Below are 27,478 nucleotides of genomic sequence, written 5' to 3'. Positions count from 1 at the left end.
GCGAGAGGAACGTGTGAGACGCAGCGGGCGGCACAGGGGTGAGCAACGGCATTTACCAGGGGGCTGAGGCGGGCATATTTACTGTGCTGACTGGTGAAGAACAGAGTCACGCCCCAGTGTATGGCGGTATAGGGTGGGCACTACATGGTAGAGAGATACCTGGCACCACTGTGCCTATATAACATCTCCTCACTGCATGGCATTATTACATGGGCACAGTGTGGCAGCATTATACAGCCAGGGTAAGACATGTCACTGTATGGCAGTATAAGGACACAGATATTAGGTCTCTCTCTAACCAGGCACTAACAGCTGGGCACCGCGCAGCAGCCCTACCCGGGCACCGCGCAGCAGCCCTACCCGGGCACCGCACAGCAGCCCTACCCGGGCACCGCACAGCAGCCCTACCCGGGCACAGCGACACACATATTACATCTCTTATTTACACTGTTTCTCCTAATGGGGCCCCGCAGATCTTTATTTGGCCCCGGTATGCACAGGGCCAGGTGTAGCGGGGGGGGGGATCTTCTGTGCCATTATACCCCCCACTAATTAAAGAAACAAACTAGCAATCTCAGCGCTGGGCTCATCCAGTGGGGGGACGGCTGCGAGGACTCCAGACAAGGCGCTCCTGTCCCCACTACTACATCTGTGGTGGGACTACAACTCCCAGAATGCCCTGACAACGGCAGAGAGGCACTAATAACAGCTGGAGACTTCTAGAACTGATAGGAAGAAGAGCTGGAGGGTCGTTACAATGTGTCACTGCTCCCCCCACTTCTGTCTGAACACAGCAGCTGAGCTTTGGTGCAGTGTGTTGGGGCAGTCTCAGTGCAGATGTAACACAATATTCCCGGGGAGATCACTGCTCCTGGAGATGAGCTCATCCATCCCAACAGTCACCCGGGGCGAGCGCAGCCGCCATCAACCAGGAGCCCGGGGGACCATCTGTAACTGGATCCGGGGCCCCGGGACACCACCACTATATACTGTCAGACACGAATGGCTAAAAAGGATCTCGGCAGCACAGAGGATTTCAGGAGAGGAGTGTGCTGATCTTGTGGAGGTCACAGGATGAGAGTTACATAGTAGAAGGAGCAGGGTCCTCCCAGCAGCACAGAGCATTTCAGCAGAGGAGTGTGCTGATCTAGTGGGAGGTCACAGGCTGAGAGTTACATAGTGGAAGGAGCAGGGTCCCATAGCAGCACAGAGGATTTCAGGAGGGGAGTGTGCTGATCTTGTGGAGGTCACAGGATGAGTTACATAGTGGAAGGAGCAGGGTCCTCCCAGCAGCACAGAGGATTTCAGGAGAAGAGTGTGCTGATCTTGTGGAGGTCACAGGATGAGTTACATAGTGGAAGGAGTAGGGTCCTCCCAGCAGCACAGAGGATTTCAGGAGAGGAGTGTGCTGATCTTGTGGAGGTCACAGGACGAGTTACATAGTGGAAGGAGTAGGGTCCTCCCAGCAGCACAGAGGATTTCAGGAGAGGAGTGTGCTGATCTTGTGGGAGGTCACAGGCTGAGAGTTACATAGTGGAAGGAGCAGGGTCCCACAGCAGCACAGATGATTTCAGGAGAAGAATGTGCTGATGTAGTGGAAGGAGCAGGGTCCTCCCAGCAGCACAGAGGATTTCAGGAGAGGAGTGTGCTGATCTTGTGGGAGGTCACAGGCTGAGAGTTACATAGTGGAAGGAGCAGGGTCCCACAGCAGCACAGATGATTTCAGGAGAAGAATGTGCTGATGTAGTGGAAGGAGCAGGGTCCTCCCAGCAGCACAGAGGATTTCAGGAGAGGAGTGTGCTGATCTTGTGGGAGGTCACAGGCTGAGAGTTACATAGTGGAAGGAGCAGGGTCCCACAGCAGCACAGATGATTTCAGGAGAAGAATGTGCTGATGTAGTGGGAGGTCACAGGCTGAGAGTTACATAGTGGAAGGAGCAGGGTCCTCCCAGCAGCACAGAGGATTTCAGGAGAAGAGTGTGCTGAGCATGTGGGAGGTCACATGCTGAGAGTTACATAGTGGAAGGAGCAGGGTCCCACAGCAGCACAGATGATTTCAGGAGAAGAGTGCGCTGATCTTGTGGGAGGTCACATGCTGAGAGTTACATAGTGGAAGGAGCAGGGTCCTCCCAGCAGCACAGAGGATTTCCAGACCATGTAGGAAATGAGTGACACAGCTCTGGGGTGATGTAATCATTAAGGCTCCTGATGGGGGAAGGGCAGGGGCCCCCAGGGATAGTTGGGGGTACGGAGCGCTGCAGTCTATTTACAGTCATGTATGAGGACACAGACACTGGTGACCACTCATCATAGAACATGCAATATAGAGGGGACACGTATCACACGTCGACCTCCACATGACGGTCCACAGCCTCCAGCACATGCATGTGTACAGCACAGAGCACACGCAGGGGCAGCACCCCCAGCATCTGCCGCCAGATAAGTATCCGAGCGCGATAGAATCCGGTCTGATCACCGCCAGGAGGTAACGTGCTGTCCTAATCCACAGATAAACTGTAAACTACCAGGTAATCAGCGTCTGTATCTGGGGAATAACCTGTACATTACTAACTACTACACAGAATAATCTGAAGATGGTAATCTGTATATTACCGTGTGTATACATTGTATTATACACCGACTGTAGTATTAGATTATAGTCTGTATACATTGTATTATACACCGACTGTAGTATGAGATTATAGTCTGTATACATTGTATTATACACCGACTGTAGTAGGAGATTATAGTCTGTATACATTGTATTATACACCGACTGTAGTATTAGATTATAGTCTGTATACATTGTATTATACACCGACTGTAGTATGAGATTATAGTCTGTATACATTGTATTATACACCGACTGTAGTAGGAGATTATAGTCTGTATACATTGTATTATACACCGACTGTAGTAGGAGATTATAGTCTGTATACATTGTATTATACACCGACTGTAGTAGGAGATTATAATTGTATACATTGTATTATACACCGACTGTAGTAGGAGATTATAGTCTGTATACATTGTATTATACACCGACTGTAGTATTAGATTATAGTCTGTATACATTGTATTATACACTGACTGTAGTATTGATTATAATCTGTATACATTGTATTATACACTGACTGTAGTAGGAGATTATAATTTGTATACAGAATGCATGTGGAAGCTACACTCCCTGAAGTGTATGGTAGCCGTCATGGCACATAACAGGTAGAATTTAGTGTTAGGTTCCCGTCTTGCAGAGATCGCCTTGACGTGCGGCAGACGGGCTCAAACAATTTTGTACAAAATGATTTGCCAAGCATCTCTAATTTATTAGTATAGCACTAGCAATTATTATGCATTTTTGTACTTCATTTGGTTTGCAGAGAGCTGTAGCATTGCATGTTTTGTTTTACAATCTGTATACATTGTATTATACACTGACTGTAGTATTAGATTATAATCTGTATACATTGTATTATACACCGACTGTAGTATTAGATTATATTCTGTATATATTGCATTATACACTGACTGTAGTATTAGATTATATTCTGTATATATTGCATTATACACTGACTGTAGTATTAGATTATATTCTGTATATATTGTATTATACACTGACTGTAGTATTAGATTATATTCTGTATATATTGCATTATACACTGACTGTAGTATTAGATTATATTCTGTATACATTGTATTGTACACCGACTGTAGTATTAGATTATAGTCTGTGTATATTGTATTATACACAGACTGTAGTATTAGATTATAATCTGTATACATTGTATTATACACTGACTGTAGTTGGAGATTATAATCTGTGTATCACTGTGTAGGCACCGCACAGAACCTCCCCCGACACAATCCCGGGAACACAATGCCGGACATAGCGCACAAATACCAGACTAACGATGGCCGTGCATGGAGATGGAGCGAGCCAGGCCGCGGGCATGCATGGTATGGAGGGCACATGGAGTGGCATGCTCAGGGAGAAAGAAACAGGCACTACACCTTCTTAGGCTTCAATCCACGCTGCATTGAGAAAGGGGAAGACAGGTTAGAGGTCTGATAATCTGTGGGGAGTAGTAGTACCCTGCATGGAGAGAGAGGGGAAATGTCAGACAGGTTAGAGGAGTAGTAGTTCCTTCCAAGGTAAGTAGACGCAAACAAGTATTAGAGCGGATAACACCCAGGTACCAACTTCATCACAGAGCATCAGCCGTACTACACCCACATCCACCCCAATATGCAGACCACAGCCGTACTACACCGACCCCGATATGCAGACCACAGCCGTACTACACCGACCCCGATATGCAGACCACAGCCGTACTACACCGACCCCGATATGCAGACCACAGCCGTACTACACCGACCCCGATATGCAGACCACAGCCGTACTACACCGACCCCGATATGCAGACCACAGCCGTACTACACCGACCCCGATATCCAGACCACAGCCGTACTACACCGACCCCGATATCCAGACCACAGCCGTACTACACCGACCCCGATATCCAGACCACAGCCGTACTACACCGACCCCGATATGCAGACCACAGCCGTACTACACCGACCCCGATATGCAGACCACAGCCGTACTACACCGACCCCGATATCCAGACCACAGCCGTACTACACCGACCCCGATATCCAGACCACAGCCGTACTACACCGACCCCGATATCCAGACCACAGCCGTACTACACCGACCCCGATATGCAGACCACAGCCGTACTACACCGACCCCGATATGCAGACCACAGCCGTACTACACCGACCCCGATATGCAGACCACAGCCGTACTACACCGACCCCGATATCCAGACCACAGCCGTACTACACCGACCCCGATATGCAGACCACAGCCGTACTACACCGACCCCGATATGCAGACCACAGCCGTACTACACCGACCCCGATATGCAGACCACAGCCGTACTACACCGACCCCGATATGCAGACCACAGCCGTACTACACCGACCCCGATATCCAGACCACAGCCGTACTACACCGACCCCGATATCCAGACCACAGCCGTACTACACCGACCCCGATATCCAGACCACAGCCGTACTACACCGACCCCGATATCCAGACCACAGCCGTACTACACCGACCCCGATATCCAGACCACAGCCGTACTACACCGACCCCGATATCCAGACCACAGCCGTACTACACCGACCCCGATATCCAGACCACAGCTGTACTACACCCACATCCACCCCAATATCCAGCCAACAGCCGTACTACATCCACCCCAATATCCAGACCAAAGCCGTACTACAACCACATCCACCCCGATATCCAACCAACAGCTGTACTACACCCACATATCCAGACCACAGCTGTACTACACCCACATCCACACAACAACCACATCAACCCCGTACTACACCGACCCCGATATCCAGACCACAGCCATACTACACCCACATCCACACCGATATTCAGCCAACAGCCATACTACATCCACCCCAATATCCAGACCACAGCCGTACTAAAACCACATCCACCCCAATATCCAACCAACAGCTGTACTACACCCACATCCACCCAGATATCCAGCCAACAGCCGTACTACATCCACCCCAATATCCAGACCACAGCCGTACTACAACCACATCCACCCCGATATCCAACTAACAGCTGTACTACACCCAAATCCACCCCAATATCCAGACCACAGCCATACTACAACCACATCCACCCGGATATCCAACCAACAGCTGTACTACACCCACATCCACCCCAATATCCAGACCACAGCCATACTACAACCACATCCACCCCGATATCCAACCAACAGCTGTACTACACCCACATCCACCCCAATATCCAGACCACAGCCGTACTACAACCACATCCACCCCGATATCCAACCAACAGCTGTACTACACCCACATCCACCCAGATATCCACAAAACCACCATACTACAACCACATCCACCCCGATACCCAGACTACAGCTGTACTACACCCACACTAATAACGCCCTGGGTGGCACTGGCTAGGGTTAATAAGTCATGAAAAAAAAGCGGGTACAAAACACCCTGCACGACATGATAGTGAATGTTGCGGATGTGTGCGGCTACATTTATACAGTCACAGAGAATAACGCACTATAGTAATAGATGCAAACATAACACATGGACTAAGCCCTCACTATTGATAAAACCTGAGACTCTTAGCCAATACATTTTGATCAAAACATCTGTGCCCACCTACCCAGCGCCAAGGTGGTCTCAGGTCAGGCGGGTCCTACGCTAACCCTGCCTATGCCGTTATGAGTCTATGCTCTGACTATAAATGTAGCCGTGCACATCCGCTTATTTACTATCATATTGTGCAGTATGTTTTATATAATTTTTTCCCGTGATTTGTTTGACTTGTCTTGAAGGAGTGGCGCCTTCAGGTGTGAATACGCTCCTATCCTGGGAGTAGTATTCGTGGGCACTTTTGCCCCACCTACCTAATAGGCGACCTTGATGAAGGTGGTACATACAGGTGTGTGCCGCTCCTGCTGCCACCGGCTGCTGCTGCACATGGAGGGGACTGGGAGCAGCACACTGGATGGCCTGCGCTCCTGAACATAGATGCATAACAGCATAGGCAGGGTTAACGTAGGACCTACCTGAACGGAGACCACCTTGGCGCTGGGTAGGTGGGCACAGATGTGTTTTGATCAAAATGTATTGGCAAGAGTCTCAGATTTTATCAATAGTGAGGGCTTAGTCCATATGTTATGCTTGCATCTATTACTATAGTGCGTTACTTTCTGTGACGCTAGGCTTACTATGCCCCTGGGTGGCACTGGCTAGGCTTACTATGCCCCTGGGTGGCACTGGCTAGGCTTACTATGCCCCTGGGTGGCACTGGCTAAGCTTACTATGCCCCCGGGTGGCACTGGCTAGGGTTACTATGCCCCCGGGTGGCACTGGCTAGGGTTACTATGCCCCCGGGTGGCACTGGCTAGGGTTACTATGCCCCCGGGTGGCACTGGCTAGGGTTACTATGCCCCCGGGTGGCACTGGCTAGGGTTACTATGCCCCCGGGTGGCACTGGCTAGGGTTACTATGCCCCCGGGTGGCACTGGCTAGGGTTACTATGCCCCCGGGTGGCACTGGCTAGGGTTACTATGCCCCCGGGTGGCACTGGCTAGGGTTACTATGCCCCCGGGTGGCACTGGCTAGGGTTACTATGCCCCCGGGTGGCACTGGCTAGGGTTACTATGCCCCCGGGTGGCACTGGCTAGGGTTACTATGCCCCCGGGTGGCACTGGCTAGGGTTACTATGCCCCCGGGTGGCACTGGCTAGGGTTACTATGCCCCCGGGTGGCACTGGCTAGGGTTACTATGCCCCCGGGTGGCACTGGCTAGGGTTACTATGCCCCCGGGTGGCACTGGCTAGGGTTACTATGCCCCCGGGTGGCACTGGCTAGGGTTACTATGCCCCCGGGTGGCACTGGCTAGGGTTACTATGCCCCCGGGTGGCACTGGCTAGGGTTACTATGCCCCCGGGTGGCAGTGGCTAGGGTTACTATGCCCCCGGGTGGCAGTGGCTAGGGTTACTATGCCCCCGGGTGGCAGTGGCTAGGGTTACTATGCCCCCGGGTGGCAGTGGCTAGGGTTACTATGCCCCCGGGTGGCAGTGGCTAGGGTTACTATGCCCCTGGGTGGCAGTGGCTAGGGTTACTATGCCCCTGGGTGGCAGTGGCTAGGGTTACTATGCCCCTAGGTGGCAGTGGCTAGGGTTACTATGCCCCCGGCTGGGGTGAACACACATTAGACAGTTATAGCCCTGTGGTAAAGCACGGTCTCAGTTTCGTGTATCTGACCCCTCTACTTCATTACTTGGCTCCCTTCTTCACCCCTTCACAAAATCATATGCCCAGTACCCCATGAGTATTTCACACACCCTCTCTCATGCCCCGAGGCGACCACAGACCCCACAGTTTCCCCAGGAGTGCCCCCTACAGGGAACAGTTCAGGTGACTGACCAGAGGGGAGACGAGCCGCCATAGGAGCTCAGACCTCGGGGGACATCATGACCTAAGATCACATCCTCCTGATGCAAAATGAAGCAAATCTGAAAACAACCTTATACCAGCAAAGATGGCTGCTCTGCCCCGCACGGGTCGCCCTCCACAGCGGGAGCCGGACCAATCAGCAGATTCCTTACAAATCACATAGCGCCTCACTGTACGGAGCTTCGTTATCCAGGAATTGATAATGATGACCCGGCCGATCAGCTGTTACACAGAGCCACGCGAGAACGGCGGGCTCCCAGCAGCTCTCCGACCACAGCGCCGGCCATTAGATAGTGGCCGTGCTCGGTATTACGGCTCAGCCCCATTCACTGGCCTAGGAAGAGGCTGCTGCACAGCTGATCGGTGGGGGTAATGGGCGTCAGATCCCCACAGATCAGATACTGATAACCAGAGGAGAGGCCATCAATAGTAATTCCAGGATAACCCCTATAATAGCAGGAAAAGGCTCAGGAGTATTAATACACAGACGTTACTGCGATCTCTGACTTAGGGTTGCATCATGTATCGAACTTTCAATACCCAATCAGTACTTTCACACCGGGATTGATCCGATACTGTGATTTGCTATTTTACGATACTAGGCTGCGCGCCACCCTCAGCGTGCGCCATCTTCTCATCAGTCAGCACAGTGGAGGAGGAGGCCACCAATGAGAATAGTACTGACGAGCAGGGAGGGGCTGTGGCCACGGTGCCACCAACGAATAGAATTAACCCGTTAATACAAATGTGGGCAGCGGGTGCCGATCGGTTACCATGGCAGCCAGGACGCTGCTGAAGCCATTCACGGCTGCCATGGTGATCTCTGTGCTGCTGTGTGCACAAAGCCCAGGTCAGCAGGGACAGGGTTAAGTCTTAATCACATTAATAGAGCTCTATTAGGGGGAATGGGACAAGTAAAAAAAAAAAAAAAACATTTTTTTTTAAGTTTAAATCACCCACTTTCCCAATTTTACATATAAAATATATAAACAAAAATAAATAAATATATTACATGTCGCCACATCCAAAAAAGTCTGAACTAATATACAGTACAGACCAAAAGTTTGGACGCACCTTCTCATTCAAAGAGTTTTCTTTATTTTCATGACTCTGAAAATTGTAGATTCACACTGAAGGCATCAAAACTATGAATTATCACATGTGGAATTATATACATAACAAACAAGTGTGAAACAACTGAAAATATGTCATATTCTAGGTTCTTCAAAGTAGCCACCTTTTGCTTTGATTACTGCTTTGCACACTCTTGGCATTCTCTTGATGAGCTTCAAGAGGTAGTCACCTGAAATGGTCTTCACTTCACAGGTGTGCCCTGTCAGGTTTAATAAGTGGGATTTCTTGCCTTATAAATGGGGTTGGGCCCATCAGTTGGGTTGTGGAGAAGTCAGGTGGATACACAGCTGATAGTCCTACTGAATAGACTGTTAGAATTTGTATTATGGCAAGAAAAAAGCAGCTAAGTAAAGAAACACGAGTGGCCATCATTACTTTAAGAAATGAAGGTCAGTCAGCCGAAAAATTGGTGCAGTCACAAAAACCATCAAGCGCTACAAAGAAACTGGCTCACATGCGGACCGCCCCAGGAAAGGAAGACCAAGAGTCACCTCTGCTGCGGACGATAAGTTCATCCGAGTCACCAGTCTCAGAAATCGCAGGTTAGCAGCAGCTCAGATTAGAGACCAGGTCAAGGCCACCCAGAGCTCTAGCAGCAGACACATCTCTAGAACAACTGTTAAGAGGAGACTGTGTGAATCAGGCCTTCATGGTAGAAGATCTGCTAGGAAACCACTGCTAAGGACGGGCAACAAGCAGAAGAGACTTGTTTGGGCTAAAGAACACAAGGAATGGACATTAGACCAGTGGAAATCTGTGCTTTGGTCTGATGAGTCCAAATTTGAGATCTTTGGTTCCAACCACCGTGTCTTTGTGCGACGCAGAAAAGGTGAACGGATGGACTCTACATGCCTGGTTCCCACCGTGAAGCATGGAGGAGGAGGTGTGATGGTGTGGGGGTGCTTTGCTGGTGACACTGTTGGGGATTTATTCAAAATTGAAGGCATACTGAACCAGCATGGCTACCACAGCATCTTGCAGCGGCATGCTATTCCATCCGGTTTGCGTTTAGTTGGACCATCATTTAGTTTTCAACAGGACAATGACCCCAAACACCTCCAGGCTGTGTAAGGGCTATTTGACCATGAAGGAGAGTGATGGGGTGCTGCGCCAGATGACCTGCCCTCCACAGTCACCGGACCTGAACCCAATCGAGATGGTTTGGGGTGAGCTGGACCGCAGAGTGAAGGCAAAATGGCCAACAAGTGCTAAGCATCTCTGGGAACTCCTTCAAGACTGTTGGAAGACCATTTCAGGTGACTACCTCTTGAAGCTCATCAAGAGAATGCCAAGAGTGTGCAAAGCAGTAATCAAAGCAAAAGGTGGCTACTTTGAAGAACCTAGAATATGACATATTTTCAGTTGTTTCACACGTTTTTGTTATGTATATAATTCCACATGTGTAATTCATAGTTTTGATGCCTTCAGTGTGAATCTACAATTTTCAGTCAGGAAAATAAAGAAAACTCTTTGAATGAGAAGGTGTGTCCAAACTTTAGGTCTGTACTGTATGTATCTCCGATGTGGTGAACGCCGTAACAGAAAAATAAATAAGAGACACGTGATTCGCCATTTTTCGTCACCTTGTCCCCCCCAAAACATAGGATAAGACTGCTCCATTATGGGCCGGACTGTTCCATAAAATGCGGAATGTACGCGGCTTTTTTTGCATGTTATCAAGTATTGCAATACTTCATGGTATTGAAATCGAATGAAAATATTGGTATGGCGACAACTCTAGTCTGACGGTGTTACATCCCCATACATGATCCTCACTGAGAGGTGACCAGTCCTCGCTTTAGTCTATGCCCGGCCACTGGTCCCTGGAAGTTGGAGAGACTCGGGGGGGCTCCTCAGTCACCCACCCGAGATAGACAGAGTACATCAGTAGCTGCAGAGCACTGTACGACCACTAGATGGCGCTGATACAGCTCTGCAAGCAGATAGAGCGCCAGCGCCCCCTCCAGGTACAATATCAACTCTAACTGGACGGATACTGGTCACCGGACCCAAAACCCCAAGATTAAAAAGGAGGAATAAAAAGGAGAGAGCAGATAAAGAAGGGGGCGCTCACACTGTGTTCACTCTGTACATGTGAGGTACACGATGGGAGTATTCACTGGCGCATACTACGTGCCATGTTAGGGAGCAGTCACAGTGCCACATCTGCCGGGCTCTCCTAGACAGCAGAAAGATGCAGAGATCAGCCCGCACCTGCAACCAGCACAGGATTCCGGCTATGTGTGGGGGATCCCCGACACGCAGTGAACACGGCTGTACAGTCATACTATCACTGTACAGGAGAGCCGCTCATCCTGGCAGAAGCTGTACTGCGCTGTACTGTAGAGGGCGATACAAGAAACTCAGGGCAGTAATACGTACCCAGGCAGATTGGGGGGACCCTACATCTCTGTGGCACTGTGGGCTGAAAATACTGTATCTCCGGGACACTGCAAGTCCAGGGACTGCAGGACTATTAGATGCGGGAGCTCCAAGCCTCCATGGCAGTGCACCCCCCCAGGATCCCAGGGCCTCCACGACAGCACCCCCCCAGGGCCTCCATGACAGCACGCACCCCCCCCCCCCAGGGCCTCCATGACAGCAGAGCACCCTCACAGGGGCCCAGGGCCAACACAGCAGCGCACCCCCCAGGAGCCCACGGCCCACACAGCAGCGCAACCCCCCCCCCCCCCCGGATCCCAGGGCCTCCACAGCAGCGAACCCCCCCTGGATGTCAGGGCCACCACAGCAGCGAATACCCCCCCCCCCCCCAGGATCCCAGGGCCTCCACAGCAGCGCACCCCCCCACCCCACCGGATCCCAGGGCCTCCACAGCAGCACACCCCCATCCAGGATCCCAGGGCCCCCACAGCAGCACCCCCCCCCCCCCCCCCAGGGCCCGGGGCTTCCACAGCAGCGCAACCCCTCCAGGAGCGCAATGGTAGCTCAGTCTGCTGACCTCATGAAGAGTTCTCTGGGCGGTGAAGCGTGACCCTTAGGCCCCTTTCACACGGGCGAGTTTTCCGTGCGGGTGCGATCCGTGCGGCGAACGTATGGCACCCGCACTAAATCCTGACCCATTCATTTCTATGGGGCTGTGCACATGAGCGTTGTTTTTAATGCATCACTTGTGCGTTCAGTTGAAATCTCAGCATGCTCTATATTTTCCGATTTTGACGTGACGCAGGCCCCATAGAAGTGAATGGGGTGTGTGAAAATCGGATGGCATCCGCAAGCAAGTACGGATGCCGTGAGATTTGCACGCACGGTTGCTAGGAGACGATCGGGATGGAGACCCGACCCGATCATTATTATTTTCCCTTATAACATGGTTATAAGGGAAAATAATAGCATTCTGAATACAGAATGCATAGTAAACCAGCGCTAGAGGGGTTAAAAAAAAATAAAAAATAATTTAACTCACCTTAGTCCACTTGATCGCGAAGCCGGCATCTCCTTGTGTCTCCTCTGCGCTGAGCGGCTGAACAGGACCTGGGGTGAGCTTCTCCATTAAATACCGGTTAAGGACCTTCGATGACGTCACTCCGGTCATCACATGGTCTTTTACCATGGTGAATCACCATGGTAAAAGATCATGTGACGTACCATGTGATGACCGGAGTGACATCATCGAAGGTCCTTAACCTGTATTTAAGCAGCAGCTCACCCCAGGTCCTGTTCAGCGCAGAGGAGACACAAGGAGATGCCGGGCTTCGTGATCAAGTGGACTAAGGGGAGTTAAATTTTTTTTTATTTTTTTTTAACCCCTCTAGCGCTGGTTTACTATGCATTCTGTATTCAGAATGCTATTATTTTCCCTTATAACCATGTTATAAGGGAAAATAATACAATCTTCAGAACATCAATCCCAAGCCCGAACTTCTATGAAGAAGTTCGGGTTTGGGTACCAAACATGCGCGATTTTTCTCACGCGAGTGCAACGCATGACAATGTTTTGCACTCGCGCGTAAAAATCGCGCATTTTCCCGCAACGCACCCGGCTCTTATCCAGGCAAAAAAACTGACGCCCGTGTGAAAGAGGCCTTAGGGTTACATGCTCCATCATATACTTACCTGCTATTTATCTCCTTCATTACTAGTCTTCTTTGCCTATGAGCATCAGGTAGTTTGAAGGACACCGGCTGCCTCACCAGCAGCTCTGTACCTCCTCTATGCTTTACACTGCAACTGTACCTCCTCTATGCTACAACTATACAGGTTTGATATCGCTGGATTCGTATTGAGCTGCAGAATGAGGACGTCATATCATTATTAGCGCACAGTGTACGCTGTGACGTCAAAACCCCTAAATCCTTGGTAGAGATATGTTTGTTTTTTGTTTTGTTTTTTTCAAATTAAGCACAACAAAAAAATTCCAGTTTTTCCAATAAAAGACATGATAAATTAAATATTACCATTAAAAAAACACATCTTGTTCAGCAAAAAATAAGCCCGCGTGTAGTTATGTGAACGGAAAAAAGTTACGGCTATTGGAACATGGGGAGGTGAAATCCAAAATGCAAAACCAAAAATGGGCCTGGCACTTAAGGGGTTAATGTTACCGGAATATCCCTTTAATATCAATACATTATCAGCCATTATACGGACGTCCGGAATACTAAAAAAAAAAAAATAAATATCGGATCAGCAGTGCGGAGATCGGAAGTCCAGACTTAGGCCTCTTTCACACAGGCGTCATGTTTTTTGCCCGGATAAGAGGCGGGTGCATTGCGGGAAAATGCGCGATTTTTCCGCACGAGTGCAAAACATTGACTACAGAATGCATAGTATAATAGTGCTGGAAGGGTTAACAAAATAAAAAAGTTAACTCACCTTCTCCTCTTGTTCACGTAGTTCCCGGTCTGTTCTTTGCTAGCTGTGGGCTAAAGGACCTGTGGTGATATCAGATCACATGCTCCATCACCATGGTGATGGACCATGTGATTGGAGCATGTGATCTGACGTCACCACAGGTCATTTAGCCCAAGCCCACAGCTAGCAAAGAACAGACCGGGAACTACGCGAACAAGAGGAGAAGGCGAGTTAACTTTTTTATTTTGTTAACCCTTCCAGCGCTGTTGTACTATGCATTCTGTAGTCAGAATGCTATTATTTTCCCTTATAACCATGTTATAAGGGAAAATAATACAGTGAATAGACTGTCACCTAGAACCCATGCGTGAAAATCGCACCGCATCCGCACTTGCTTGCGATTTTCACGCAACCCCATTCACTTCTATGGGGCCTGCGTTGCGTGGATTATCGCGCCGCAACGCACAAAGAGGAGCATGCTGCGATTTTCACGCAACGCATAAGTGATGCGTGAAAATCACCGCTCATGTGCACAGCCCCATAGAAATGAATGGGTCGGTATTCAGTGCGGGTGCAATGCGTTCAACTCGCGCATCGCACACGCGCGGAATACTCGCTCGTGTGAAAGGGGCCTTAGGAAAATCTTTTTCTAGCAAATAGTGAGGAAGAATATACCAGAAATGATCCACAAGTTTCCTGTCTGAAATACCTCAGGAGAGCGAAACAGGACTACGTGGCGGTATGCTCGGCACTAGGTTTTGGCGTCTAACGTAAAGTGCGGCATTCTGTATTATTCCTTCACTTCTCTATTCCAAGTATCATGTGATTTATACAGGACGCCCCCGTCCCATGTGTCTGCCGCTGGGCGACCCCCAGAGATATCACCTGTACACGGTCAGGACAACGTATAGCGAGGAGGGGGAGACTCACCAGTTTACTGGCCTTCTGGGTGTCCGACGCGTCTACAAGAAATAAGATGTAACAGTAATAATACAACATATATAAAGGAGAACACAGCAGGTACATCTTACACATAGTATACATCATATACGCTGCATCCAGACCCGGACATACCGACAATGTATACCTATAGATCCTGTGTGATGGGTATATATGAGGCGGTGAGGTCAGTACGGCTGTATTCTCTATACCCGGGTGTAGTATATACCATAGATCCTGTGTGATGGGTGTATATGAGGCGGTGAGGTCAGTATGGCTGTATTCTCTATACCCTGGTGTAGTATATACCATAGATCCTGTGTGATGGGTGTATATGAGGCGGTGAGGTCAGTACGGCTGTATTCTCTATAGATGGGTGTAGTATATACCATAGATCCTGTGTGATGGGTGTATATGAGGCGGTGAGGTCAGTACGGCTGTATTCTCTATACCCTGGTGTAGTATATACCATAGATCCTGTGTGATGGGTGTATATGAGGCGGTGAGGTCAGTTTGGCTGTATTCTCTATACCCAGGTGTAGTATATACCATAGATCCTGTGTGATGGGTGTACATGAGGCGGTGAGGTCAGTACGGCTGTATTCTCTATACCCGGGTGTAGTATTTACCATAGATCCTGTGTGATGGGTGTATATGAGGCGGTGAGGTCAGTACGGCTGTATTCTCTATACCCTGGTGTAGTATATACCATAGATTCTGTGTGATGGGTGTATATGAGGCGGTGAGGTCAGTACGGCTGTATTCTCTATACCCTGGTGTAGTATATACCATAGATCCTGTGTGATGGGTGTATATGAGGCGGTGAGGTCAGTTTGGCTGTATTCTCTATACCCAGGTGTAGTATATACCATAGATCCTGTGTGATGGGTATATATGAGGCGGTGAGGTCAGTACGGCTGTATTCTCTATACCCGGGTGTAGTATATACCATAGATCCTGTGTGATGGGTGTATATGAGGCGGTGAGGTCAGTATGGCTGTATTCTCTATACCCTGGTGTAGTATATACCATAGATCCTGTGTGATGGGTGTATATGAGGCGGTGAGGTCAGTACGGCTGTATTCTCTATAGATGGGTGTAGTATATACCATAGATCCTGTGTGATGGGTGTATATGAGGCGGTGAGGTCAGTACGGCTGTATTCTCTATACCCTGGTGTAGTATATACCATAGATCCTGTGTGATGGGTGTATATGAGGCGGTGAGGTCAGTTTGGCTGTATTCTCTATACCCAGGTGTAGTATATACCATAGATCCTGTGTGATGGGTGTATATGAGGCGGTGAGGTCAGTACGGCTGTATTCTCTATACCCGGGTGTAGTATTTACCATAGATCCTGTGTGATGGGTGTATATGAGGCGGTGAGGTCAGTACGGCTGTATTCTCTATACCCTGGTGTAGTATATACCATAGATTCTGTGTGATGGGTGTATATGAGGCGGTGAGGTCAGTACGGCTGTATTCTCTATACCCTGGTGTAGTATATACCATAGATTCTGTGTGATGGGTGTATATGAGGCGGTGAGGTCAGTACGGCTGTATTCTCTATACCCTGGTGTAGTATATACCATAGATCCTGTGTGATGGGTGTATATGAGGCGGTGAGGTCAGTTTGGCTGTATTCTCTATACCCAGGTGTAGTATATACCATAGATCCTGTGTGATGGGTGTATATGAGGCGGTGAGGTCAGTATGGCTGTATTCTCTATACCCGGGTGTAGTATTTACCATAGATCCTGTGTGATGGGTGTATATGAGGCAGTGAGGTCAGTACGGCTGTATTCTCTATACCTGGGTGTAGTATATACCATAGATCCTGTATGATGGGTGTATATGAGGCGGTGAGGTCAGTACGGCTGTATTCTCTATACCCGGGTGTAGTATATACCATAGATCCTGTGTGATGGGTGTATATGAGGCGGTGAGGTCAGTATGGCTGTATTCTCTATACCCGGGTGTAGTATATACCATAGATCCTGTGTGATGGGTATATATGAGGCGGTGAGGTCAGTACGGCTGTATTCTCTATACCCGGGTGTAGTATATACTATAGATCCTGTGTGATGGGTGTATATGAGGCGGTGAGGTCAGTACGGCTGTATTCTCTATACCCGGGTGTAGTATATACCATAGATCCTGTGTGATGGGTGTATATGAGGCGGTGAGGTCAGTACGGCTGTATTCTCTATACCCGGGTGTACTATATACCATAGATCCTGTGTGATGGGTGTATATGAGGCGGTGAGGTCAGTACGGCTGTATTCTCTATAGATGGGTGTAGTATATACCATAGATCCTGTGTGATGGGTGTATATGAGGCAGTGAGGTCAGTACGGCTGTATTCTCTATACCCGGGTGTAGTATATACCATAGATCCTGTGTGATGGGTGTATATGAGGCAGTGAGGTCAGTATGGCTGTATTCTCTATACCCGGGTGTAGTATATACCATAGATCCTGTGTGATGGGTGTACATCAGGCGGTGAGGTCAGTACGGCTGTATTCTCTATACCCGGGTGTAGTATATACACCATAGATCCTGTGTGATGGGTGTATATGAGGCAGTGAGGTCAGTATGGCTGTATTCTCTATACCCGGGTGTAGTATATACCATAGATCCTGTGTGATGGGTGTACATCAGGCGGTGAGGTCAGTACGGCTGTATTCTCTATACCCGGGTGTAGTATATACCATAGATCCTGTGTGATGGGTGTACATGAGGCGGTGAGGTCAGTGCGGCTGTATTCTCTATACCCGGGTGTAGTATATACCATAGATCCTGTGTGATGGGTGTATATGAGGCGGTGAGGTCAGTTTGGCTGTATTCTCTAAACCCAGGTGTAGTATATACCATAGATCCTGTGTGATGGGTGTATATGAGGCAGTGAGGTCAGTACGGCTGTATTCTCTATACCCAGGTGTAGTATATACCATAGATCCTGTGTGATGGGTGTATATGAGGCAGTGAGGTCAGTACGGCTGTATTCTCTATACCCGGGTGTAGTATACACCATAGATCCTGTGTGATGGGTGTATATGAGGCGGTGAGGTCAGTACGGCTGTATTCTCTATACCCGGGTGTACTATATACCATAGATCCTGTGTGATGGGTGTATATGAGGCGGTGGGCTCAGTACGGCTGTATTCTCTATACCCGGGTGTGGTATATACCATAGATCCTGTGTGATGGGTGTATATGAGGCGGTGAGGTCAGTACGGCTGTATTCTCTATACCCTGGTGTACTATATACCATAGATCCTGTGTGATGGGTGTATATGAGGCGGTGGGCTCAGTACGGCTGTATTCTCTATACCCAGGTGTAGTATATACCATAGATCCTGTGTAATGGGTGTATATGAGGCGGTGAGGTCAGTATGGCTGTATTCTCTATACCCTGGTGTAGTATATACCATAGATCCTGTGTGATGGGTGTATATGAGGCGGTGAGGTCAGTACGGCTGTATTCTCTATAGATGGGTGTAGTATATACCATAGATCCTGTGTGATGGGTGTATATGAGGCGGTGAGGTCAGTACGGCTGTATTCTCTATACCCTGGTGTAGTATATACCATAGATCCTGTGTGATGGGTGTATATGAGGCGGTGAGGTCAGTTTGGCTGTATTCTCTATACCCAGGTGTAGTATATACCATAGATCCTGTGTGATGGGTGTATATGAGGCGGTGAGGTCAGTACGGCTGTATTCTCTATACCCGGGTGTAGTATTTACCATAGATCCTGTGTGATGGGTGTATATGAGGCGGTGAGGTCAGTACGGCTGTATTCTCTATACCCTGGTGTAGTATATACCATAGATCCTGTGTGATGGGTGTATATGAGGCGGTGAGGTCAGTTTGGCTGTATTCTCTATACCCAGGTGTAGTATATACCATAGATCCTGTGTGATGGGTATATATGAGGCGGTGAGGTCAGTACGGCTGTATTCTCTATACCCGGGTGTAGTATATACCATAGATCCTGTGTGATGGGTGTATATGAGGCGGTGAGGTCAGTATGGCTGTATTCTCTATACCCTGGTGTAGTATATACCATAGATCCTGTGTGATGGGTGTATATGAGGCGGTGAGGTCAGTACGGCTGTATTCTCTATAGATGGGTGTAGTATATACCATAGATCCTGTGTGATGGGTGTATATGAGGCGGTGAGGTCAGTACGGCTGTATTCTCTATACCCTGGTGTAGTATATACCATAGATCCTGTGTGATGGGTGTATATGAGGCGGTGAGGTCAGTTTGGCTGTATTCTCTATACCCAGGTGTAGTATATACCATAGATCCTGTGTGATGGGTGTATATGAGGCGGTGAGGTCAGTACGGCTGTATTCTCTATACCCGGGTGTAGTATTTACCATAGATCCTGTGTGATGGGTGTATATGAGGCGGTGAGGTCAGTACGGCTGTATTCTCTATACCCTGGTGTAGTATATACCATAGATTCTGTGTGATGGGTGTATATGAGGCGGTGAGGTCAGTACGGCTGTATTCTCTATACCCTGGTGTAGTATATACCATAGATTCTGTGTGATGGGTGTATATGAGGCGGTGAGGTCAGTACGGCTGTATTCTCTATACCCTGGTGTAGTATATACCATAGATCCTGTGTGATGGGTGTATATGAGGCGGTGAGGTCAGTTTGGCTGTATTCTCTATACCCAGGTGTAGTATATACCATAGATCCTGTGTGATGGGTGTATATGAGGCGGTGAGGTCAGTATGGCTGTATTCTCTATACCCGGGTGTAGTATTTACCATAGATCCTGTGTGATGGGTGTATATGAGGCAGTGAGGTCAGTACGGCTGTATTCTCTATACCTGGGTGTAGTATATACCATAGATCCTGTATGATGGGTGTATATGAGGCGGTGAGGTCAGTACGGCTGTATTCTCTATACCCGGGTGTAGTATATACCATAGATCCTGTGTGATGGGTGTATATGAGGCGGTGAGGTCAGTATGGCTGTATTCTCTATACCCGGGTGTAGTATATACCATAGATCCTGTGTGATGGGTATATATGAGGCGGTGAGGTCAGTACGGCTGTATTCTCTATACCCGGGTGTAGTATATACTATAGATCCTGTGTGATGGGTGTATATGAGGCGGTGAGGTCAGTACGGCTGTATTCTCTATACCCGGGTGTAGTATATACCATAGATCCTGTGTGATGGGTGTATATGAGGCGGTGAGGTCAGTACGGCTGTATTCTCTATACCCGGGTGTACTATATACCATAGATCCTGTGTGATGGGTGTATATGAGGCGGTGAGGTCAGTACGGCTGTATTCTCTATAGATGGGTGTAGTATATACCATAGATCCTGTGTGATGGGTGTATATGAGGCAGTGAGGTCAGTACGGCTGTATTCTCTATACCCGGGTGTAGTATATACCATAGATCCTGTGTGATGGGTGTATATGAGGCAGTGAGGTCAGTATGGCTGTATTCTCTATACCCGGGTGTAGTATATACCATAGATCCTGTGTGATGGGTGTATATGAGGCAGTGAGGTCAGTATGGCTGTATTCTCTATACCCGGGTGTAGTATATACCATAGATCCTGTGTGATGGGTGTACATCAGGCGGTGAGGTCAGTACGGCTGTATTCTCTATACCCGGGTGTAGTATATACCATAGATCCTGTGTGATGGGTGTACATGAGGCGGTGAGGTCAGTGCGGCTGTATTCTCTATACCCGGGTGTAGTATATACCATAGATCCTGTGTGATGGGTGTATATGAGGCGGTGAGGTCAGTTTGGCTGTATTCTCTAAACCCAGGTGTAGTATATACCATAGATCCTGTGTGATGGGTGTATATGAGGCAGTGAGGTCAGTACGGCTGTATTCTCTATACCCAGGTGTAGTATATACCATAGATCCTGTGTGATGGGTGTATATGAGGCAGTGAGGTCAGTACGGCTGTATTCTCTATACCCGGGTGTAGTATACACCATAGATCCTGTGTGATGGGTGTATATGAGGCGGTGAGGTCAGTACGGCTGTATTCTCTATACCCGGGTGTACTATATACCATAGATCCTGTGTGATGGGTGTATATGAGGCGGTGAGGTCAGTACGGCTGTATTCTCTATACCCGGGTGTAGTATATACCATAGATCCTGTGTGATGGGTGTATATGAGGCGGTGGGCTCAGTACGGCTGTATTCTCTATACCCGGGTGTGGTATATACCATAGATCCTGTGTGATGGGTGTATATGAGGCGGTGAGGTCAGTACGGCTGTATTCTCTATACCCTGGTGTACTATATACCATAGATCCTGTGTGATGGGTGTATATGAGGCGGTGGGCTCAGTACGGCTGTATTCTCTATACCCTGGTGTAGTATATACCATAGATCCTGTGTAATGGGTGTATATGAGGCGGTGAGGTCAGTACGGCTGTATTCTCTATACCCGGGTGTAGTATATACCATAGATCCTGTGTGATGGGTGTATATGAGGCGGTGAGGTCACACAGTATATGAGCACCATAATATTCTTACCTCTCTTGAGGACCCTTGTGGTGGACGGTTCGGGGGTTTCAGGGGAGGTCGTGTCCGCTCCGTCATCTGCAACCTGGATCTATAGAGAAAGAAGTCCATGTAAGAAGATAACGCAGAATCTGCGCCCCCTACAGGCAACCTTAGACTACACAGGACATGGCTAGTATTCATAGTCTGTCAGTGAAGCACAGGCATACTGATGTAGCAGAGCCGAGCACACGGAGATGTCGCTGTTCCTGTGATTTGTGATACTATCACAAACACAAGGAGAATAATGCAGCAGACGCTGAGGTCACGGCGGCCGGACCTGCCCCGCATCACACAATGCAGCACCTCCCTGACATGTGTACACTGTAAATAGACTCAGGGAAAGTAGATTGTCAGCTCTGCTGCACAGGATCTCAAGAGCCAGAGAACAACAGGGCAAAGACATGGTCTGCACTGGGTCACCTCTGACCCCGGCCTATTACCCCCTCAGGTACCTTGTATGAAGCAGACTACAGGCGAGGAGGTGTCACTATGAGCTGACCAGCAGGGGGCGCACACAGACACCTCAGTAATCTCACACGGGTGCAGGCGCTGCCTTGTACAGATCAGAGGATTCTATAGATTTGGTACAATGTAACACAGGCTTTGTAGGACAAGGTGCAGGCTCTGGGTGCAAATGATAAAGGTTTGCATTCACTGCAGCAAGCAGAGATCTTGGAAATGGTGTGAAATTGAATATAGAATAATTAAACATTACAAGTGGATGCTCCCCCCCATGAAGTAGACAAAGTTAAAGGGGTATTCCGGTACTGCACATTTCAGCAGGAAACATGACATCACTCACTAAGTGATGGTGCATCTGTAAGGCCCGGTTTCCTGCACACCATCGCGGTCACATGACATTTTCCGATGACATCACGTCTACATCTGAGGCATGGCAAGGCGTGTACGGCTACGTCATGTAGATGTGATCTCAGCAGTGATGCGGTGTCTTATGGCTCATTCACGCGGCCGTAGCGCTGCCGGGCCAGCATTGTGGACTGCAAACCACGAGTCCGCAAAACATGGGAAGCGGCCATGCGAAGACACGGCAAAAGATATGGAGGACATGTCCCATCTTTTACTGATCCCAGGCATGGACCCGGGAGCCCATGGAAACACAGGGAAGCCATTCCATGGGCTGCGGGGTCCTTGCTTCCACTCCGCAAGAGACAATATGGCGCAAGATGGTGGATGACGCAATTTATTTTACCTTTCCTATGAGTAATATACTATTTATTTAGTGTTACGCCTGTGAAGAAAATAGCTTCCTCAGCACAGAAGAGTCAGCGGGTCTGTAGTGTACTGGTAACTGTCCTGCCTGACACACAGAAGAGTCAGCAGGTCTGTAGTGTACTGGTAACTGTCCTGCCTGACACACAGAAGAGTCAGCAGGTCTGTAGTGTACTGGTAACTGTCCTGCCTGACACACAGAAGAGTCAGCAGGTCTGTAGTGTACTGGTAACTGTCCTGCCTGACACACAGAAGAGTCAGCAGGTCTGTAGTGTACTGGTAACTGTCCTGCCTGACACACAGAAGAGTCAGCAGGTCTGTAGTGTACTGGTAACTGTCCTGCCTGACACACAGAAGAGTCAGCAGGTCTGTAGTGTACTGGTAACTGTCCTGCCTGACACACAGAAGAGTCAGCAGGTCTGTAGTGTACTGGTAACTGTCCTGCCTGACATACAGAAGAGTCAGCAGGTCTGTAGTGTACTGGTAATTCTCCTGCCTGACATACAGAAGGTCAGCAGGTCTGTAGTGAACTGGTAACTCTCCTGCCTGACATACAGAAGGTCAGCAGGTCTGTAGTGTACTGGTAACTCTCCTGCCTGACACACAGAAGAGTCAGCAGGTCTGTGGTGTACTGGTAACTGTCCTGCCTGACATACAGAAGAGTCAGCAGGTCTGTAGTGTACTGGTAACTGTCCTGCCTGACATACAGAAGAGTCAGCAGGTCTGTAGTGTACTGGTAACTGTCCTGCCTGACACACAGAAGAGTCAGCAGGTCTGTAGTGTACTGGTAACTGTCCTGCCTGACACACAGAAGAGTCAGCAGGTCTGTAGTGTACCGGTAACTGTCCTGCCTGACATACAGAAGAGTCAGCAGGTCTGTAGTGTACTGGTAACTGTCCTGCCTGACACACAGAAGAGTCAGCAGGTCTGTAGTGTACCGGTAACTGTCCTGCCTGACACACAGAAGAGTCAGCAGGTCTGTAGTGTACCGGTAACTGTCCTGCCTGACATACAGAAGAGTCAGCAGGTCTGTAGTGTACCGGTAACTGTCCTGCCTGACATACAGAAGAGTCAGCAGGTCTGTAGTGTACCGGTAACTGTCCTGCCTGACATACAGAAGAGTCGAAAAGAGTAGAGGGTCACAGCAGCATATCAATCCAAAAATCTTTATTGTGCGAGATACCAAGGCACAGTGTACAAAAATCTCACAACGTTTCGGCTAGGTCAAGCCTTTGTCAAGTGTACACTTGACAAAGGCTTGACCTAGCCGAAACGTTGTGAGATTTTTGTACACTGTGCCTTGGTATCTCGCACAATAAAGATTTTTGGATGGATATGCTGCTGTGACCCTCTACTCTTTTGTGGACCGCCTTGGATCTGGGGTTTTCTGTCCAGCTGCTGCATCACACCATCAGAACTCTGCACAAGCCGACTGCAGTGCTGCTCCTAACCTCTATTTCTCCTGACATACAGAAGGTCAGCAGGTCTGTAGTGTACTGGTAACTGTCCTGCCTGACACACAGAAGAGTCAGCAGGTCTGTAGTGTACTGGTAATTCTCCTGCCTGACATACAGAAGGTCAGCAGGTCTGTAGTGTACTGGTAACTGTCCTGCCTGACATACAGAAGGGCTGCAGTTCAAATCCTGGTGGAGACCGGTCACATAATTGTTCTGGTAAAGGTTTATGTACTAGAATAGGGCCGCTCCCCCAACCCATATCCAACACTGCTTCATTACTGATGGGGCTGCTGACCCCGCTTGGATCTGTGATGTTCCAGCTGAGAGCAGAGAAGCTACAGACACTCGCCGTCAGCCTTGCGCTGGGATGTAAAGTCACTCAGAGCGCCATCATCTGGTTGAATGCTGGTGTTTTTAATTTATTTTGGGTAACTGGAAAACCCCTTTAATACAAGGCACTTACTAATGTATTGTGATTGTCCATATCACTTCCTTTGCCGGCTTCATTCATTTCTCCATCACGGTTATACACTTCTTCCATAGTTACGACCACCCTGTAATTCAGCAGCGGTGGTCGCGCTTACACAATAAAGGCAAAAGCGCTGGCCTTCCTGGTGGCCAGGACCGCGGGAACGCACAAACGCTGGTGCTTTTTCCAGTGTGAAAGCATGACCACACTGGATTGCAGGGTGGTCGTAACCTTGGAAACGAGTGAGTGAAAAATAAATCCAGCCAGCAAAGGAAGCAATATAGAGAATCACAATACATTAGGAAGTGCCTTGTATTCACTTTCTCTACATGATAAATGCCCCTTGTGAAGTGAGAGGACCCCTTTAACCACTTCAGCCCCATAGCTTAAACACTCTTAATGACCAGGCCACTTTTTACACTTCTGCACTACACTACTTTCACCGTTTATCGCTCGGTCATGCAACTTACCACCCAAATGAGTTTTACCTCCTTTTCTTCTCACTAATAGAGCTTTCATTTGGTGGTATTTCATTGCTGCTGACATTTTTACTTTTTTGTTATCAATCGAAATTTACAGATTTGTTTGCAAACAAATGTCATTTTTCACTTTCAGTTGTAACATTTTTCAAATAAAACTACATTTCTATATAAAATTTCTCTAAATTTATTGTTCTACATGTCTTTGATAAAAAATAAATAAAAAAAAGTGTATATTTATTGGTTTGGGTAAAAGTTATAGCGTTTACAAACTATGGTACAAAAATGTGAATTTCCGCTTTTTGAAGCAGCTCTGACTTTCTGAGCACCTGTCATGATTCCTGAGGATCTACAATGCCCAGACAGTAGAAAATCCCCACAAATGACCCCATTTCGGAAAGTAGACACCCTAAGGTATTCGCTGATGGGCATAGTGAGTTCATAGAACTTTTTATTTGTCGTCACAAGTTAGCGGAAAATGATGATTTATTTTTATTTTTTTCCTTACAAAGTCTCATATTCCACTAACTTGTGACAAAAAATAAAAACTTCCATTAACTCACTATGCCCATCACGAAATACCTTGGGGTGTCTTCTTTCCAAAAATGGGGTCACTTGTGGGGTAGTTATACTGCCCTGGCATTTTAGGGGCCCTAATGCGTGAGAAGTAGTTTGAAATCAAAATGTGTAAAAAATGCCCTGTGAAATCCTAAAGGTGCTCTTTAGAATTTGGTCCCCTTTGCCCACCTAGGCTGCAAAAAAGTGTCACATATGTGGTATCGCCGTACTCAGGAGAAGTTGGGCAATGTGTTTTGGGGTGTCTTTATACATATACCCATGCTGGGTGAGAGAAATATCTCGGTCAAATGACAACTTTGTATAAAAAAAAAAAATGGGGGAAAAGTTGTCTTTTAGAGAGATATTTATCTCACCCAGCATGGGTATATGTAAAAAGACACCCCAAAACACGTTGCCCAACTTCTCCTGAGTACGGCGATACCACATATGTGACACTTTTTTGCAGCCTAGATGTGCAAAGGGGCCCACATTCCTTTTAGGAGGGCATTTTTAGACATTTGGATCCCAGACTTCTTCTCACGCTTTAGGGCCCCTAAAAAGCCAGGGCAGTATAAATACCCCACATGTGACCCCATTTTGGAAAGAAGACACCCCAAAGTATTCAATGAGGGGCATGCCGAGTTCATAGAAGATTTTTTTTTTTTTTGGCACAAGTTAGCGGAAATTGATTTTTTTTTTGTTTTTTTCTCACAAAGTCTCCCTTTCCGCTAACTTGGGACAAAAAGTTCAATCTTTCGTGGACTCAATATGCCCCTCACGGAATACCTTGGGGTGTCTTCTTTCCGAAATGGGGTCACATGTGGGGTATTTATACTGCCCTGGCATTTTAGGGGCCCTAAAGCGTGAGAAGAAGTCTGGAATATAAATGTCTAAAAAATGTTACGCATTTTGATTCCGTGAGGGGTATGGTGAGTTCATGTGAGATTTTATTTTTTGTCACAAGTTAGTGGAATATGAGAATATATATATTTTCCGCTAACTTGTGCTAAAAAAATTGCTGAATTGAGCCTTACAGGGGGGTGATCAATGACAGGGGGTGATCAGGGAGTGTATATGAGGTGATCACCCCCCTGTCATTGATCACCTCCCTGTAAGGCTCCATTCAGACGTCTGTATGTGTTTTATGGATCCACGGATACACGGATCGGATCCTCAAAACGCATACGGACGTCTGAATGGAGCCTTACAGGGGGGTGATCAATGACAGGGGGTGATCAGGGAGTCTATATGGGGTGATCAGGGGTTAATAAGTGACCGGGGGGGGGGGGGTGTAGTGTAGTGCTTGGTGCTACTTATTACAGAGCTGCCTGTGTCCTCTAGTGGTCGATCCAAGCAAAAGGGACACCAGAGGACCAGGTAGCAGGTATATTAGATGCTGTTATCAAAACAGCGTCTAATATACCTGTTAGGGGTTAAAGAAAAAAAAAGAAAAATCGCATCTACAGCCTGCCAGCGAATGATCGCCGCTGGCAGGCTGTAGATCCACTCGCTTACCTGCAGTTCCTGTGAACGCGCGCGCCTGTGTGCGTGCGTTCACAGGAAATCTCGCGTCTCGAGAGATGATGCGTGACTGTGCCTGAGTGAGCCGCCTCCGGAACGCGATCCTGCGTTAGGCGGTCTGGAGGCGGTTAAAGGAGTTTGTCCCTTTACAACAACTTAACCTCTATCACAGGATAAGGCCGCAATCATAGGAACATGTCAGAGCGGTGCAGACCACGGTGATAGAAAGGACATGTCCAGTCTTTTGGGGCTCAGAGGCACGGACCAAGAA

General features: G+C 48.2%; 2 protein-coding genes across 3 annotated transcripts in view; one reads left to right on the top strand and one right to left on the bottom strand.

Moving 5' to 3' along the window:
* The window catches only part of LOC122938890 (dynactin subunit 1), a 59,982-nt gene that overhangs the window by 27,052 nt on the left and 5,452 nt on the right, over positions 1-27,478 (bottom strand). For both annotated transcript variants that reach the window (XM_044294747.1, XM_044294756.1), the window contains exons 3-4: positions 21,464-21,542; positions 14,912-14,943 (exon numbers count right to left, since the gene is read on the bottom strand). In XM_044294747.1, coding sequence (XP_044150682.1) covers positions 14,912-14,943; positions 21,464-21,542 — 111 coding nt within the window. The remainder of the gene's footprint in view (positions 1-14,911; positions 14,944-21,463; positions 21,543-27,478) is intronic.
* On the top strand, positions 3,364-6,093 carry LOC122938900 (proline-rich extensin-like protein EPR1). Its single transcript, XM_044294766.1, has 2 exons — positions 3,364-5,210; positions 5,394-6,093. Exons 1-2 carry the CDS (start codon positions 4,314-4,316, stop codon positions 5,508-5,510), a joined length of 1,014 nt encoding a protein of 337 aa, XP_044150701.1. The 5' UTR covers positions 3,364-4,313; the 3' UTR covers positions 5,511-6,093.

Source organism: Bufo gargarizans, chromosome 1 (assembly GCF_014858855.1).
Source record: "Bufo gargarizans isolate SCDJY-AF-19 chromosome 1, ASM1485885v1, whole genome shotgun sequence".
Lineage (NCBI taxonomy): Eukaryota > Metazoa > Chordata > Amphibia > Anura > Bufonidae > Bufo > Bufo gargarizans.
This window is presented reverse-complemented; position numbering and strand designations above follow the sequence as displayed.